The sequence below is a fragment of the Melopsittacus undulatus genome, chromosome 4 (genome assembly GCF_012275295.1).
Source record: "Melopsittacus undulatus isolate bMelUnd1 chromosome 4, bMelUnd1.mat.Z, whole genome shotgun sequence".
Classification (NCBI taxonomy): domain Eukaryota; kingdom Metazoa; phylum Chordata; class Aves; order Psittaciformes; family Psittaculidae; genus Melopsittacus; species Melopsittacus undulatus.
The window spans coordinates 45,024,250-45,042,815 of record NC_047530.1 but is presented as its reverse complement, the minus strand read 5'-3'; the positions used below and the strand labels follow the sequence as shown (position 1 = coordinate 45,042,815).

General features: G+C 43.3%; 1 protein-coding gene across 1 annotated transcript; it reads right to left on the bottom strand.

Moving 5' to 3' along the window:
- Positions 1-1,480: 1,480 nt before the first annotated feature.
- Positions 1,481-12,015, bottom strand: GREM1 (gremlin 1, DAN family BMP antagonist). Its single transcript, XM_005149276.3, is given in 3 exon segments — positions 1,481-5,285; positions 11,823-11,877; positions 11,880-12,015. Coding segments are annotated over 3 exon segments (747 nt in total). The 3' UTR covers positions 1,481-4,729.
- Between the last annotated feature and the right edge of the window lie 6,551 nt (positions 12,016-18,566).

The following is an 18,566-nucleotide window of genomic DNA, read 5'->3' as shown; positions in this document are numbered from 1 at the left end:
AGAGAAAAAATAGCCTTATGTCTATCTGTGCCCCTGAAAGCTGACTGAGGTGTGTGAGTTCTTTGTCTTCTTCAGTGTAACAATCTATAAAGCAGTGAGGACTTCCAGTGGATGTATCTTCAATTCAAAGCTGGCATGTAGGCCAAATGTAAATTATAATGAGTATCTGAACTTGTTAGCATATAAATAGTAAGACCATGGTACTACAGAGTACTAGAAAGGTAAGTCCAGGAGATTTTTCTTTCGGTTTTAAATGTTCAAATAAATATATAAGCACAACTTCTCAAGGAAATTTATTCTGTTCAACTGTGCCATATCTCAGACCAAAAATAGACAATTGCCTTCTAAAAAGAATTATTTTAATGTTATTATCCTTTCAGTAAGTTTTGGAAGCATAAAAAAAGCTGGAAGACTAAACAAAAAAATCCCAAACTTTAACAGGCTCCAAAAAGCCAGTACTACTAAAGTGTTCAGCTCCACTGTTGCAAGAAGGAAGAACAGACTGGATCTTATCGGCACCCTGCTTTTCAAAGCTGGAGTTGGGACATCTAACCCTATTCTCTGATTATCTGTGTGCTCCATGGGAAAGCTTTACATGATGTTCACTTATATGACCATATACACGACTATGTCATTCATTCCTTTGAACTAAAAGGTACATGTCTGAAAATTACTGGGCTTACATCACTGCTCAGAGGTTTTTGCGAAATTAAAGATTGTATTCTGTCTTATTCAGCAAGATCACTGTCCCTGTCAGAGCAGCCTTCTTCACAAGGGTAGACAATGCCCTTGCTACTGCAGATGGCAAGATTGCATAGAGATCTGCAGTGACCAACCAGGTTCCTCACAGATCTGGCAATGTGGCAGGTTGGAAAGATAAAATTTATACTACTGGTGCCTATCTCCCACCACTGGGGAGGAAAGCTTGAAGAAACCTGCTCTCTGTGGCTGCAGTCCTTCCTCAACCCTAACCTTGCTTAAGTGCTGCCAGCAGGGACAAATCTTCCTGTTCCTTTTTGTAACTATTTTAACCTCTGTCCCTGTTTACAGCTTTTAACATGCGGTATTGTAAAGGTGTTACTCGTTTTCTCTAAAAGTGGGAGTAGACCGCTAGCTAGACATAAAACTGAGATAAGGTGTAAGGCAGGCATGTTGACTCCAACTTTAACTCTACTACAATTCCAGGGTGATTTATATCTTGAACTGTCACTATATGGTTTACAAGGGGAAAAGTGTGAGTAAAGATTGAGATTTTCCTTCTATAAATTGTGGAAGGGTGAGGGGGAAGTGACAGATCTCATTTAAAAACCTTATTGAAGTAGCCGTGTTGAATGATGGTGCCATAGCTTGTCTCTGTCTCATTGTCATAATGTAAGCCCTTTTATAATTAGAAGAAACCACGGAAGTCAGAGTAAAGTACAACAGATCCAGACAGAGCTGGTAACTTAAGGAGGAAATGAAAAAAAGAAATGCAACAATAGACATGGGCTGGAGAAGATATTTTATTTATTTGTTACTAGTAGTTAAAATGACGTACAAAATGCTGGGAAGAAAAAACTCCAATTCTATTCAGTTACAAAATAATTAAAACTTCATTTTAAACGAAGTTTTGCTTTGTGAGACCGAGCATGAAAATACTGCAGCCTTAGGTTATATAGTCCATTGTTTTTAGAATAAAGCAGACATTTAAATGGTTGATATTAAATATCTTGTATAATTGTAAGTTAGCAGAACTTTCTTACTCTCAGGCAATAACTAGCAATTCATAGAAGTTCTTTGTATAAAATTTATACATTGGGGGGAGTGAATCTGCCTCAAGGGGAGTTCCATCGTGATCTATGCATGAGCTGTTTTGGAACATAAAAACTAAAACTTCTAAAACTTCTATTAATTTTCCTTCAGAATGCTAGCCTAATCTTAAATAAAGGAGTAAGTAATGTCTGAAGCTTTGCTTGGTGGCTAAGGGTTTAGGGACATAGTGTTCACTCTTGTCAACTTCACGTGAAGGGAAAAATTCATTCTTAAGGTGTTCCCATTTATTGAACAGAAACCCTGGCTAGTACAAAACTTTCAGCAATGAAATTTTCATCAACAACTGGGATTGACCCTTTCCCCTGCAAACCAACTCAAAAAGGTAACTTAAGTGAAAACAACCCCTGCCTGTTGTCAGTGAAAGAGGATTTGTATCAATAACAATGTTAAATAGCCATATCTTTCTGTTTAACTATTCACATTCCACACAGTGGAAATCTACCTCCAATAATTCCAGATTTTAAAACTGGATTTTAAAATCCTTAAAGAAATGTGTCAAACCTGCTGTGTGAGAATATACCAGATGAAATGCATTTTAATAATATCAATTAATGAGTTGCAATCTCTTAATCTTACAAATGCAGATCTCACAGCAGTGGATATTACAATAAAAATATATTAATTGCAGAGATGCAGGATATTGCCAATAACTGTGTGATGTGCTGTATAACAGCTGGAGCATCTAATATAATGAGGGCACTCGGGATTCATCTGTGACTTGCCACTCACTCTATACTTTTCCCTTTGTGCATATTAGTAAGAGCAAAATTTTCTTCCTTAGTGTTCAGTGGACAGAAATGATGTCAAGATAATCACCTTGTGGTTGAGAGAGGCATCTAGTGTGAGAGGACAGTTACCCTGACAGTGGATACTAGAGAATATTGCTGCTGACTGGGGAAACTGAGTCCTGAACTATTCAAGTCCCATCATACAATTAATGTGGACCTAATTCCCATTTCACTCTCATCCATGATGATGTCAGGATTCCTTTCAGGCCTGATATTGACTCTGGCATAGGAATATGCGTTTCCTTCAGTACCCTATCAGACAGGACCTGCTGTCAGGGCCCTGCAGGTACAGGCACAGGTACCAACATGGAGAGGAGAGTGTACAGCACCCTGTGACCTCTTCAGCACTTGGCTAGAGAGTGCCCTTGCAAAGCCAGCATGCAGGAGAGCATTAGCAGCCTGCACTCATACCATGTGGTATGAGATGTGGCCAGTAAGACATCCCCCAAGCTTCTCAACAAGTGCCCAGTAAAGCAAGGGCAACATGCCTCTTGGGTTCAATGGCCCAGGGTCCACCTCACTAAAAACAGTTTCTTTTGCAGGACCTTCTGTGCTCTTGCCAAAACCTACAGCCCTCATCAAGTTTAAGCTTCTAATCCTGAAGGAAAGAGAAGACAGAACAACCTCACAGGTGAGATTCATCAAGCTGTTGAAAGTATTGTGTCCCCTTTTACATTTCCACCCCCCCCCCCCCCGCCCCCCAGATGAGAGGGGCGGTTAGCCCTTAATTTTCAGGAAATTCTCTTTACTTAGTCCAAATTCAGTTTAAATGCAAGTCTGTGGTAAAAGATATAAAAGAGGATTATTGCTGGCAAAGTTCTGCATCTCTTTTCCAACAAACTGCATGCCTGTGGCAAAGCTAAAATAACAATAACAATGCAATGTTTACTAGTCATGAATGTCGTGTCTTTTGTCTCTTGTGTGGTTATTGCATTTGCAGTCACATGATGCTTGTTTTAATTTTTGCTTTGCTCTTTATGTACTAAATTACTGCCATTTGTACTTGATCTTAATTAGCAAGATTTTTTGTGCTGAGGTTTATGTATGTTTTTTATGTATGTGTGTGAAAAAGAGGAGAGAGTTCAGTTACACACAACAGAGTATGCATACTCATTGTATGTATGTATAGATACCCATGACTAAAAGATACTGCATATATATATGTAGATATGAAGAATAACTGATATCAGAAATACAAGACATCAAATGGATCTAGTGGCACAAGAATGTGTTTTGATTTATTTAGAGAGCCATTAGAGTTCAGAAGTGTATTTATAGCCTAGTATATAGTTTCTCTTTAATTTATGTAATATATGACTCGGTATATAAATTAAAGTAAAACATAAACAGAAGACTATCTATTCCTCTGTATATTCCTATTTATGTATCTTTCCTTTTTCTACTCCCTTTTGTACTCTCCCCATTTACTTACTTTGGCCTTTTGCTTTCTAACTTGCTGTAGCTCTGTTTTCTATCCTCCTATAGTTACTTTTCAACACTCCCACATCCCCCATTGTTCTCCAGACATGGCTTTTGGACTACAGCTCTTTTTTTTTGATGAAGCATGTTACAAACTCTTGATACAGCTGCTATTTTCAGTGATGGTTTTGTTACGCTTTAAACTGCTTCTTGCCTACTTTGTATGTAAGAATAGATTTATGCTTTTAAATATATTGTCCTCTCACTTTGATGTTTCTCTTAATACAGTAAAAGCAAATAGCACAGCAGGTGAACATTAACAAAAGCCACAGCTCCACTTTCCCAGCAAGCGGCAAAAATGTGAATATACACTAAGAAACCTAATTCATGACTGCAGGTAAATAGATTTTTTTAATATTTTCTACCTCTGTTAATTTCTTTTTGTTGCAGTGAACATTCATGTATTTGCTTGCACACATCCATTTTCTCACATACACACAAACATAAACACATGCATGCCCTTTCTTTACATTGACATTTTTTCTTTTTCTTTTTTTGTGTGTGTGTGTGGTTTTTTTACTTGTTTTAGGTAATTTGCTAGGTTGCTTTCAGTTTTGCCAAGCCCTGAAGGCATCCTAGTTCATGCTGCTCACTCTCACACTGGCAATGATTGCGTACAGTCAGAGTGCAATTGCTACATTTGTCTCAGTTCAGTCCAAGTCAATAGATATACACCGGCATTCCTTAACTCGGGTGATTCTTTTCTTCTTTCTTGGGGGCTGAAGCTCAGGGCAATTGAGTGTAACAGTCATGGTGGTGAATTTCTTGGGCTTGCAGAAGGAACAAGATTGGAAGGAGCCTTCTTCTTTACGGACATGCCTGGGGATGTAGAAGGAATTGCACTGGCCATAGCAAAACCTGTTGATAATGGTACGACTGTTGCAACCTTCTTCATGGATAGTTTGTTTGAGGGGTTGAGTTTTACACCAATCCCGTTTTAGGTATTTGCGCTCAGTGATGTGCAATGCCTCCTGACTAGATTCTAGCACCTCTTCTGCAGGCATGGAAGTGCCTTTTCCTCGTTCTCGATGCCTAGAACCCGACTGTTGCTGTGTCTGTATTTGCTCTGAATCATTGGGCTGATCTTTGTCAGGAGGAGGGATAGCACCTTGAGATCCACGATTCCTCTTTCTCCCTTCTGATGTTGGTAGCAGAAATCCCATCAGAAGAAACACAGCACCGACGGCGTACAGAGTGCGGACCATCCTATATGGAGGAAGTTGAGGGAATAAAGCACAGTTGTGGATTTCAGGTATCAACAGAAGCCAGGTATGCAGTATATTTTCAGTTCCATAAAAGAAATTGGGGGTTGTGCAAACACACATTTACAAAAGATAAGCATTAGCTTTCCCCAGCTGGAAAGCAATTTCCAAATTACTAAGCGATAAAAGCTTTCATATACAGTGATTAAAAGTAGGAGGCTAAAGTAAGTCTAAAGAGAATTTTATTTTGTGTAGCATGCATTTTTTTCCATCTCTTTTCTCCATGTATACTACCCTAGTTAAGAGTTCTCATTCTCTTCTTGCATCTCATTGACATTAGGAAGGTTACTCCCAATTTATAACTGGTGGAAGAGCAGATTTTATGCTACACAAGGGTTTGTATGACATAGCCATGTACAATACCAGAGAACTAAACTCTTTGACTCAGGAGATCTAGTCTAGGTATGTGTTCCTAAGTTAGTCTCATAAGTTTTGTACAGCTTCTTGCACAATACACATCCAGAAGATAATGTGCATGCTATATCCACCTGCTGTCTGAATTACAGCATCCCAAGCTCAGTCACACTGCACCTGTGAAATGGTCCAATGTGTCTGAGTGTAATGCTGCTTAAGGTAAGAAATATGCAACAAGACATGCAACCAACATTAAAGAATACGTAGGTGTATGTTAAAAGAGATGCATCTGTAATTGCAAATTACACAAATTCTCTCACATTACTCTGAATCTTTGGCAGAAATTAAACAGACATAGTCACAGTGTTAAGAATTTTTCAGATCTCTGAATTTTATTAATTATATACAGCAAAATATTGAAAGGAACATATGCGGACAACAGAATTTCATATATGACACTAAACGTCATGTAGTTCCTGTGCACAAGAAAACCCACTCTGAGAAGCGCAGTAAGCGGAGACTATGAGGTTCTTAAAACTGCACCCCTGCTCCAGACCTAATTAAAAGCATAGGAGCAGCCTTTCTTTCCTCTCTTATTCCACCATTTCTGCTGCTTCCCAAAGCTCTGAGTTCTTTTGGCTGCTCAGTTAGACACCAACCAGCCAGAAAATTCATCACTTGTCACACTTTTCCCCTTTCCAGAAGTGCCATGGTTTCCATGTTGTTCTGGAAAGCCAGGGTTGTGGCAAGCAAGACAAACAGATCAGGGAAAAAAGCTCTCAGGGGACCCTCCCAGTGGGAGCTTGGAAGAAGCCATCAGAAAAGAGTGACTGCTTGCAAAAAAAAAACTGTAAAGAAAAAGAGACCTGCCAAGAAGCACATGCATTAAAAAGGGAAGAATTGTGAAAAATATATATACATAAAAACAAATAAACAAACCCCAAACAACTTGGGTAGTTTGGGACGTCTTCTACCTGCTTAGAGTGATGCAGTTATATCCCTTATTTGGCTTGTTTTATCAGTAAGGGGGAAATTAGTGATTGAACTGAAGAGTCCTGCTTGTGCTACTATCCAAGAAACATGGGAAACCAAGGGCACCACGCTGGATGGCTTTACCCGCTCTACCCAAGACCACACAACTAGGCAGGAAAGCAGCCAAATGCCGATGCTGTAAGGACCACCTAGAGACTCAGCAGAGGCTCAGGGTAAGTACTATTTGCTATAAAAGATATCTGTTAATTTCTCAATTACTAGTCTTTCTAGTCACATGGAGAAAATAAGTGTTAGATTATGCTGTTCAAAAAGCATTTCTTACCAAATGGACTGGGAAAGGAATTACTGGAGTGGAAGAGTATCATAGAGTTTTCAATGTATTCAGGGATTTGCTTGTGGATTTAATGTTTTAAATGTTTGTCTACAGATTGTTGGAGCACCTAGAGTTAATAATATGTATGATAAATATATGCTTTTGGTTTATTCATTTATGTTTCTGTACCAGTATGTCCCATGTTTGTCAGAAACTTCAGGCTTCAAGCGAGGGTTGCAAGAATGACACTGTTGCCGACTCCAATGGACAACTTGGAAGGGCTGCTTTTAATATCTAAATGTAACATGCGATTCTAATAACCTTAAGGTTCTGAAATAGAACAACAACAAAAAAAAAGTTGGGAATTCTAATAGAAGACTAGTGCAGCATAATCTCAAGTGTCAGCTTGAATTTTACATTTGCTTTCTTTCCCTATTTCTACTGCAACCCAAATGTTATTTAAACATGCTTCTTTTGAAACCAAATTTTTTTTCTTTAAAAAAAAAAATATTGCATGCAATTGAAAATAGATTGCTAGTTTATAAGCAGTGCCAGCAAGCTTCAGGTGTTTGCTTAGTGTCCCATAACTGAGTTGAAGTTCCACCAACAAACATATTCCTGGACTACTTTTATTTCTAAAACTGATGACCTCCACATTGTTTCATCTTTCTCTCTCTCCCCCCTGACATAAATGTGCAATTGATAACACAGTAAGGTCTAATCATGGGAAAAAGAGGTGTACTTTGAGATGGGAATTTAGAGGAAATTTGATGGTAATGTTTACTGTTGTAATATCTGTATCTCAGATTCATGCCTGATTAATAAACATGTGCTTAACCCTAAGGAAATTCAAGCATGTGTTTCAGTATCATCCTAAATTTCAGGAGGCAATTTTTCACTGAGCTGGTTTTCAGCCTTAAATGTGGAAGCTATATCACATGCTCGTTAAAGAGACTGTGGTTCAAATGGAAATTAGCAACTCAGCAAAAAACAGTTGTAATGGTCCCTTCCAAAACACACATCTAAAAGTACAAATAATCCAGTCATTTAGGGATAAATACAGTTTAAACATGGACCCATCGAAAAGTTTTGTGAACTTCATGACCCCCACAGCAGCTCAAGAAAGACCTTCTTTTTATAGAGACTTATTAAACATTTATTAACAAAAAAAGGTATTATTTTTAAAAAATGCAAAATATGAAGGAGAATGAGGGGGTATGCAAGGAAAGCAGCCACTCTGCACCACCTCTGGTCCCAAGACAAGCCGTTTGCTTGCGAGAGAAGACAACACTTCTGTTTGCTTATATTAGGAACTAGAGTGGTCCATCCATCTATGAATTAGTGTTTATTAATGTTTCCTTAACAGGTTTTTTATTACTAAAAAAAAAATAAATAAATAGAATGCAGAGCAGTACAGGTAGCTAAATCTGTGTTACCATACCCAGAGTTCTACCAAAAAGAAATCTCTCCCTAGCATAATATTTTTTTCCTTGTCACAGTCATAACTCTGCAGAAGTAATAACTCTGGAGCTTGGGCAGCAGCTGTGACGAATCAGGCTGCAAAAGCTCACATTCCAGATTTCTGCAAAATTTTCAGTACCTGATACTGGCTGTTACACTGTCATAGCCAGAAATCTCTTTGAGGATCCATTTGAGAAGCCTTTGAACAAACAGATGATTATAGCCAAAATGATCAATTCCCCTTACTTCGTTCAGAGAGATCTGATAGAATATTTTTTTAAGTAACAAATACTTCAAAAATCTATTTTTTCCATAGCTCACTGCTAAAATGAGTTCTACTGTTCATCTGTAAATTCTTAGTCCTAAAGCCAAAAGAGGTTTTATTGCTGACTTCAAACAGGAGCAGAATTGGGCCCTAACATTCATATCACTTCATATGTGGTTTATCTAGAGCCTGGGATCTCATCATCTAAAACAGATTAGAAATCTGGTGGATTAATACTAGGATCTGTTTCTAGAAATGCGTAAATGCTTTCAGGTTTATTATTTCATACAATTAAGATGTGTTTTCTTCATTTACACATTTTCTGCTATAAATTAAGGATCGCCATGTGTCAGTTCATATGCAGAATTTCCCTATGAGTTCCCAGGCAGAGTCAGAAAGTTATTAGTAAAAGTTTTAGCACACAGCAACTTGTTCAAAAGAACTGGATGGAATCCTGGTTCTGTTGAAATACACAGCAAAATTCTCACAGACGTCAGCAGGCCTGTAATTTCATCTGTGAACCATATTTACTAGGAAAATATTATGATGAGCCATGGGCTCATGCACTTCACAGAAAACATGAAGAATAATCTGACAAAGACCTAAAAAAAAATACATATGTTTGGTGGGCTTCAAATATCAGCCAAAGAAAGAGGCAAAACACAACCATTTGACTACTGAGAAAACTGAAGTGGTTTATGTCCCAAAGGATCGGAATAATTTTATGCCTGGCTTATTATATATGAATTACAGAAATAGTCTTATGTAATGTTTTCCTAGTTTTCAAGGATCTGTATTTTTAAATATACAAAAAGGCATGGCAATGGCAGTTCTCAGAGAACCCTTTTTTTCCTTTTCCCTAAGATCAAGACAGCAAAACTAACATCTCTGGTAGAATCTGGGTACACTGACATTTCAGCTTACTTCTGCTTGCAAGCCATGGAGATGCCCTTTTTTGAGAAACGTCACGAGTGGAGGCAGCAATACAAAAAAAAAGGGAAAAAAAGGGGAAAAAAACCCCACAAAACACCAACTTTGAAACTCCCCTTTCCGAAGGCATTGCTCTGTAGGACATTCTAGGGACCACACGGAAGGCGAACATCATGGTGGGTATGGCTGGTAGCAAACCTGAAATAGACTCTCCTGCTGACATCCGTGAAGCCTGACAGCTCCCCCTCACCAGAGCGAAGCTCCCCCAGACGTATTTGCTCTCGGAGCCCTGGGCCCACCAGGACTGTTCTGCGCACAGCCACACATGCTGAAAGAAGAAAGCCTTCAGGAGAAGCTACACGTTTCTGGGTGACATCGCTGAAAGCAAAACTGAACGCTTTAGCGCAAACTGGGCCCGAATCCGAAAGAGGAGCAGAAAACTATGGGTACTGGCGCCCTTTAAATCCGACACGCAAGTCTCCACGCCCGCTAGCCGGTCACTCTGGAGTTCTCACACGGTGAGGACGGGCAGGAGGCGAGCGACTGCTCTCCCTCTCCCCGGGCTGGGCTCAGAGCGGCTGCGGCGGGGGATCCCTGGCGCTGCATCCTAACAGCTCCGTGCCTCTGACCAAATGGGTGACTAAACCCCTTCCAGCTCGCAGTGCGAGCCCAACGCACGTTGCAATCTGCTCAGAAAGGGGTCTCCCCAGCACTGGGTCTCAGTACCGATGAGCGAAACGGGCTTCACTCGTGAGACTTTCACTGAGAGGAGCCACGAGCGGGACACCAGGAGCGAAGCCGCTGCAGACGGCCGGGAAGGCTCAGGACAGCGGCCCGCCGCCGCGGCCCAGCACAGAACAGGATGGCCCCGCCCGGGACTGGACGGTGCCGGTGCACCGCCCGATCCGCCTAGGTAAGACGGGGCTGTCGCTGAGTGCAGCGTGGATGCGCCGTGGGAGAGAAGCCTTCGGCTCGGTTTGGCATCCTCATCTCAGCCGGCAGCGGCTCAGCCGGCTCTCCGCGGTCGCGGACGCTCATCGCAGCGGCTGGAGACATCACCCGGTCTCCACCCGGGAGGCAGCCGCCGTCTGGGCTTGCCCAGCGGAGGACGAGCTCCATAGCAGTGACTCCCGAGCCGTCGGACGATGGCATTAAAACGGACAGGGCGAGCGAATAAAGCGTCCTCCCGAAGGGAAAAGCACAGCGCCAGGTTAGCCCGGGGCCGAGAGGAGAGGGGCAGCACCAGGCCGGCGCACTGCGGGGAGGGCTCTGGCCGCTTTGGCCAGACCGAGGTGAGCCTGGGGCCTGTCAGCACGGGGAGGGGGAGAGGTGGCTGACGGATGCCCACGGCCGTCTGCGAGGCAAAACGCCTCTGGCTCCGAGTCAGGTGGGAGGGCAGGGCGAGGAGGTAGCGGAGGGGAATGCGAAGAGGTGCCGGGCGCAGTGGCGAGGCCGCGGTCCGTCCTGCCCGACGGCGCCCCAGGACGCGCAGTGCTCGCGCGCCGCCGGTGCAGACCCTTCTTAGGTGCAGACCCTTCGCGACCCGTCGCCCGACTCCACCGGCACACACGGAGTCCCTCGGGCGGCACAGCCTCCGCGGGGAGTTCCCGTAGGCCCAGGGCACGCTCTCCGGGATGACCAGAGGTTTGCAAAGGCGGTCGGGACAGAGCCGGGGGCTGAGGGGTCTCGTGGAGGCAGCCCGGCAGAAGGGGCGGGAGGCGCCGGTGCCGGCACATGGGGATCTGCCCCCGCCCCGCTCCGCGAAGAGGCAGGATCGGGATTTTGCCGTGTGCGGGTGGGCGCCAAATCCAATTTGTTGGGAGTGATGCTGTAGGCGGAGATGAGAGGCAGAGCTAACAGGGCTTTTGCAATCCCTGTGCTTGCCAGGGGACAGGGATGTAACGGCGCCCTAATCCCCAGCACTGCAGCGGAAATGTCGGTGTCCGCCTCGCTCCCGCGGACGGGAGGGACGGGTGTCACCCTCTGCAAAGCCGAGGGGCCCGGAGTTTTTCTAGACACCGACGAACGACCCCTCTCCGAAGGCAGGATAGATTAGAATTCTACCTCCCACAGTGACCGGCCGAACCCCGCAGTTGCCTGCCTCGTTTGCGGCCCCGATTGCTCCCCCGCTGTGCGCGCGAGCAGCGCAGAGCGGCCCAGCTCACCTGCGCTGCGGCGGAGGCTCCGCGGCGGGGCCCGGCTCGGCGGCGGCGGCTCCTCAGTAGAGAGTGGGGCTCTGCCCGGCGGCTCACTAGGCGGAGCGGGTGGCGTGGGAGCCCGGAGCTGCCTGGGAGTCCATAGAGAGGGAGAGTCTCGGATCCTGCCTACAAATTGCAGCAGCGCCGAGCTGTCTCCCATTTAAATGTCTGCCAGCTGAGATCTGCTCTCCAAGCCCCTCCAGATCATTGGACAAGCGCCTCCAAAGCCCGTGTTATCCGCCCCCTTTAACACTTCCATAAACCTCCACCAGGGAAAGCTTTCAGTCATCTTGATAAACACTCGACTGCTTTACTCTCTTAAGAGAATCGGTGCTAAAGGTCACCACCCCGAGGAATTGTTCCTGGAATGCACAGAAAATTCACATTTTCCATCCCCATTAAAGTATGACATCCAAGAAGAGTTAAACCCCCACAGAGCCCCCCCAGCCCCCGCCTCCGCTGCCCTTCTGCGCACGCTGCCGGGACGGGGCTGAGCTGCTGGGCGCTTTCCTGCCCGAGAGCCGGCCAGGCGAGAGGTGCTGCCCTGGGAAAGCCCTTCACCGTCTCGCCGGTGCCAGGAGGGAGGCAGCCGGCTCTCTTACCGTCCCTGGTACAAATTTGCATTGATGAGCTTTGCCTCCTGCAGACGGGAGTTACGTATCTTTGGCAAAAAAAACCCTACAAACCTGTGTGTATGTGTGCGCACGGGGATGTGTGTGTGGGGGGGGGTGGTGTCAAACCGTGGCTCCCGGTCAGCAGCCGCGCTCATAGCTCTGCATCAGTGAGAGGGGTTTATTTATTTGTATCCTTTTTATTTATTTATTTCTGTCCCGCAAGAGGCGGGACACCTCGGGTGTCTTTTCCCCCTCCCGCTCCTGCGTCTCTTCGAGGGCTCGGGCTCCTCAGGCATCCCGCGGTGGGCAGGACGGCGAGAGCTGAAAGCGGCGGCGGCCGGAGGCGTCCAACCGTCGAGGTGGCGGCGGGGGCAGTTCATAGCCTCTTCGCAGCCCCTGGGGAAGGAGGCCGCTGTTCCCGGGCCAGCTTCCCCAGGGAGCCCAAGGAATTAGGCAAAGACCGGCGGAGACTGAGCGTCGTTGCGTACCAAGCTCTTCGCAGCCGCGAGCGGCGGCCGCCTCTACTCTCTGCACTGCTGTTGGCCGAAACTTACCCCAAGTCTGCAGGGTGAGGGGCACCGCGGGCAGAGGCCCCAGGCTGAGTGGCACTCGCAACACCTCTGTACCACCCGCCCGCTCCGGCACCAGCGTTCGACCTCCACCGGCTTTTTACCACGGAGGGCGGCAGCGCTACAGAGTCGCTACTAACAGGAGCAGCCTCTGAACTACGGGTTGACCTTTAGGCTTGCTAATTAAACGGAGCCGTTTGTCAGCTGCCGCTTCCAGCGGTGGGCATCAGACCCCGCGGAGCAGAGCGAGGCAAAGCGGAGCGTCCTGCTGCTTTGCTGAAAGCAAACCTCGCCTTACCGCCCGGCAGGAATTGCTGCCGGAGAGGGAAGCCAGCCCTGTACCTCTGCATCCCGGCGCTGACAGTCAGCACGCACCCTGGGCCCTAAGAGATCCGATCTCACCTGACAAATAGGGATTTTTATTGTCCCTGGTTTTGCAGCTAGGAAGATGAATTCAAACGAAAGTATCTGCTACGTTAGGGGTACCAGGGGTAGGCAAGATGCCAGGTTTCTGACTTGTCACAGTATTTAGCAGAAACTTGTACTTTGCTAGGGCCAGAGCATGGCTCCACTTGGTGCCAGTTATGTAGGTGAGTGCTCAGCAAGGCAGTAAATCAGGCCTGTTGCTGAAACTCTCATACACATTTAGTGATAGCTTGTTAAAAAACAATCTCTTCAATCACAGGGCAAACAACCATAGTGCAGTGGTAGGTGGCAGCATGAGAAAGAAAATGCATTCATGTGCAGGGGCCACTGAAATTCAAATACAGTGAAGGGGTGAGGGATTACTGGCAAAGAATCACAGCAAATGACATCTAGATGGATGGAAGGAGAAGCCTAGGGATTTTTAAAGATTTTTTGTTATTCTACTCAAAAAACAGTGCTACTAAAATTGATAGATGTTTTTAATTTACTGGGGTCCTTCCACTGTGAATCCAAAGAAAAAGTCACAATTCCCACTTCTCAGGAGGTTAAAAGACTTTATGCTTCTTTTCTTTTTATTCTGTTAAGTAGCTGTACTGATGCATAGGGAAGAGGTCTATTCACCTCTCTCCTGCCCTGCAAGCTTTCTCCGGCTTTGGTTGCCTGTCCTAGGGCCAGCCTGGATGGCTGGGGAGCTGCTCTGCCGCACCTTCCCCAGGGCCATGATCCAGTGTTAGATGGGTGCTGGAGGAAGTGGTTTCTGTTCTTGTCCTGAGCTCCTGTTGGTGCCCAATAATGGCACTGATGCTGCATGCACTTCCAGGCATTGCTGCAGGCAAGCTGCCTCTCTGCTGTACTTTTCTGGAATGTAGTTTACATGCCTCTCTGGCATTGACTTTCCTAGATTGTGATTCTTCTGGGCCTGTATTGCAGAGCAAATATCTGCACTTATTGCTTCACTGCACTCAAACATCTAGCCAGTGTCCCTGATCTGGAATAGATCTCACTCCAACTTAAAGCAAACTAAGAAACCCTTTAGGAAGCATCTCCCGGACTGGAAGATGTGTTCCCTCCTTAAGATCTGTCTTCATTTCTTGCACTTGAACATTTTGCACCATATTTTCCCATCTGTTTTCTTTTACTTGAGCTTAATCCACACAGTGTTTCAAGTAAAATAGGCACTAGCATCTTGGGTCCAGCAAGACAATCTTGCAGATTTCTCTGATGGTTGGAATGTAGGATTATTCCTGTAAGTGCCTGCTCATTCAGAAAAATAAAGCATCTGGCTACCAATAAGGTAAATAATTGTAGCTGTATCTGCTTCCTTGGACTGGATGAAGGTATAAATAAATAAGTAAAAAAAAAAATTAAAAAAAAGGCTTGTCAGAAAAGAAGAAACATGTTTATTTTTATTTCTTTTTATTTCTTTGTGGTTGCAGAGGTGGGGGAAAAATATCTCTTTCTTCATTGTTCTTTTAACATCAGGTATCCAAAAGATAATTTCCAGCTTGGAAGTTTGTATTCCTTTACCATTAGGTTCTTTAACGAAACATTCCCTAATTTTACTCCAAAATTTCAGTAATGCTGATCAGATCCCAACCATAGGCAAGGTTCTGGTATCTTCTGTCTTGCACCTTACTCACACTTGAAATTCTTTTGATGCTTGTCAGTGCTGCTAATTGGAGCTGGAATACTGACTGGGGAATTTTGTGTAATTATTTAGTATAAAAGAGGCCTGTGGGAATCTGCATATATTTTTGGCATAGGTTTGAGATGAAGAGCTTCAATGTCATGGGGTGGTAGTGACATGTACTATGAACCTGGCTGGATTTTAACTGCTGCTTGCTATTGTTTTGTTGGTTTTTTAAGTTTTGGGGTTTTTTTGGGTTTTGTTTTTGTTTTTGTTTTTTTTTTTTTTTTAATTTCCTCTTCCATTTCTTGCTGGTTTTCACTGTGTGATTTGTTCTTTGTTTTAGTGGAACAGTAAGAATTGTTTTAAGCTTAAAAGGAGTGCTGTACTTAATTCTTGCAGAGAAAAATGTTACTGGGCTGAGCTCCTGTCTGCTACTGCTAACTTTGAGCGCTTCTCAGTATAGCCTCGCTGCCAGGACAGTTGGCGCCTTACTAAAAGCCTTTGCAAAGAAGCCAAAGACTGACAGGGGCCAGATCCTCTTCTTGAGTAAATTAGAATAGCTTATAATAACTTCAGGGAGATGTAACTGATTTATGCCATCTTGAGAATCTGGCCCTAATATACCTGGAAATACAACATCTCTCACTCCTAGACATGTTCCTCCAGGTCAGAAGTAAGGCAAGCTGTCTGGGAGAGACAGGGCACATCTGAACTGCTTTACTTGGTATTTTGAACTGTTCTGCTAAGGAGAGAAAGGAGCTTAGTTTACAGGACTAAGAATCTGGCACTAATTTATGGAGGAAAAACTAACAGGGTACATGAAACTCAGCAGCTGATGACAAAATCTCTAATGTTTTCAGTGCTTTTTGTATGACAGCATCTTGAGATGTTTCCTTTCTGTTGGTAACATTCAAGAAGAGTAATCTCAAGCAATTTTTTTTACATATTTTAAAGCAGAAAATATTAATGTGTGCACCTATGTACCTCCCTACTTACCTACCTACCTACCTGTGTGCTTCAACTTCTTGTTAACAGAGGTACTGATGATTTGCAGTGCTTTTTGCCCTTTAAAATTCTAGTGGTGCTCGTGAAAAACTTGTGAAAATAAGGGGGTGTAGTGTTAAATAATTTGTTTCACCAATACAACCATAACTTTTCTTACTGGGCTTTTAATAAGGCTGGAAGCAAGCTCTGACTTCCACTCTATTCTGCTGCTCACCACCTGCTATCCTAGGGGATATTCGAAGCTGTACAGCAGAGGTGTCAGGCGATGAAGTTTGGCACAGTTGTTAGCTGATGCCACAAAAGATGTGTGCATTGCAGAGATGTTTGGTTTGCAGAAATGAATTTTGCAGGACATGCACTCAGAGAAGAGGGATATCTTCGTATTGTGGGGATTGTCAAGCTTCTTGTGGTGTACGCTGCTGATCTTCCTGACTTGATGGGCAAGACAAGTGGTATCTCAGAAGTAATTAATGACTTGGAGCATAAGCAAGATCATGTGTAGTGTGTATTGGATGAACCGTCCCACTGTTACATTCTTGCCCAGGTGTGGGAGCTTCTTTACTTTACATAGGATAAGAACCCTATGTTTTGCTGTAGAAAAGAAGTGATACTCAAAGAATCCAGTTTCCTGTGAGTTTTGGATATGTCCAAAAGTAATGGGCAAAATGCTGTATGATAAACCAATTAGGAAAAGGATTTTTCACTTTTTATTTCAAACCTAAGTAGGTAGACAGTAATAACTGGCATAAGATGAGGGAAGGAGATGTGGGCTTTGGTTTCAAGATACTCTATCAACATGACAGCCCTGTAGTTCTTCTTGAAATATTCCACTGTTGATTCTGTTATAGATTATTGTATGAAAAGCACCTCATTTAAATAGCTTTGTACTTCATATAAAGCAGTATAAAGCAATACCAGAAAAGGCTGAGATTAGTCTGAATTGAGTTAAATTTATCACAAAATCTACTAGAAAATCAAGCATAAGACTGTGCTTCACATTAAAAAATTCTGCTTAATTAAAGAATTTAAATCTTTCTCTCATTTGAGTTTTAGAATTAATGTCCATGTGATAGAGGTCCCACCCCACAGATTGACAAGAAAAATTTGGATAATATTGTACTTAGTGAAGAAACAGTATTTTAGGTTTAGGTTGATAGAATATCAACATTTTAATGTGTAGATTTCCATAAGATGAATGAGAGAAAATTGAATAAGGGAAAATATTTATCTTGGGGTTGGGTTTGGTTTTGCAAATGGAATATTATATTTTTTCAGTTTTGAAATATTACTTCATCTAGGGGTAATTTGCCAGTGTTCAGAAATAGGACATTGGAAATCAGAAGAATAAATAAGTTCAAGATAAAAGCTTTACGCATGTAAATACTTTGAAAGTCTGGGATCCCACTCTGAAAAGTATGGTTTCCTGATACTTCTGCAAAGCTTTCTCATTTAGCATCTATTACATGTAGAGTCAGGTTTTGGGCTTGTAATGATCTCTGCAACTAGGAGCAGTGGTCACCCACCAGCATTCCACTCTGCTGTGTGCTGCAGACACAGAACAAAAAATATGTTTTCTGGCTTCAAAACACCTACATATATAATACCATCCATATGTGACTATTTTTCAAAAGTGATTTAGAAAAGCTTATTTTATCAGGATGAAGTTTGACTGCTGCACAAATATAAACTTTTATGCCAAATGAGGAAATATCATTTGTCAAGCTAACCTTTTTATAACTATTTTCACGATTTTTTTCTATGCATTATATGTATTTGATGGCTATAGAAGATTTTGCCAAGAAAATGAAAGGCACAAAATACCCATGAAAAATTCCTCTGCCCTCATGCATTTGCTTTTCTTTTTCTCGTGTGTCATGAAGCTGTAGGAGGTGTTTGCTGACATGCTTTGCTTTCAGGGCAGTTCTGGAGCGATGTTATACAAGTGACTCAGCCAAGAAAACTTAGTTTGTATGAGCATAAGAAGCCCTTATAGAATGAAGTCATAACTGGGAATTATGAAAGGAGGCATCTAAGGAGTTCAATGCATTATTCACTTACATATTACACTCCAGGGATATGACAGTTACAAGGTACAATTTTGAATTATGCTATAAAACTAAGAAACTGCCTTCCCACACCCTACGGCATCCCAACATCTTAGACAGGTTGCACACACTTTTAAGACATGTACAGATATCTTATACACTGTTCTGGAAAAAGAGATCCTTTAATCTTTTCTTGCTTTGATGAAAGGTGGTTTGTTGTGCAACCACCTGTAACTCAGGCTGTTACCTGGAAGAAGAGTGCTTTCTCCTCCTTGCTGTATGGGAGTTTTTGTGCCACACCAGTACAGCGTACAATTGCAGCCAGGCAGGTAAAGTAGATAGCTGGGAGTTAAGAAGTCTAGGCTTTTTTTTCCTGACTATGCCTGTAGGGAAAGGAAAAAAAAAAAAAAAAAAAAAAGAAT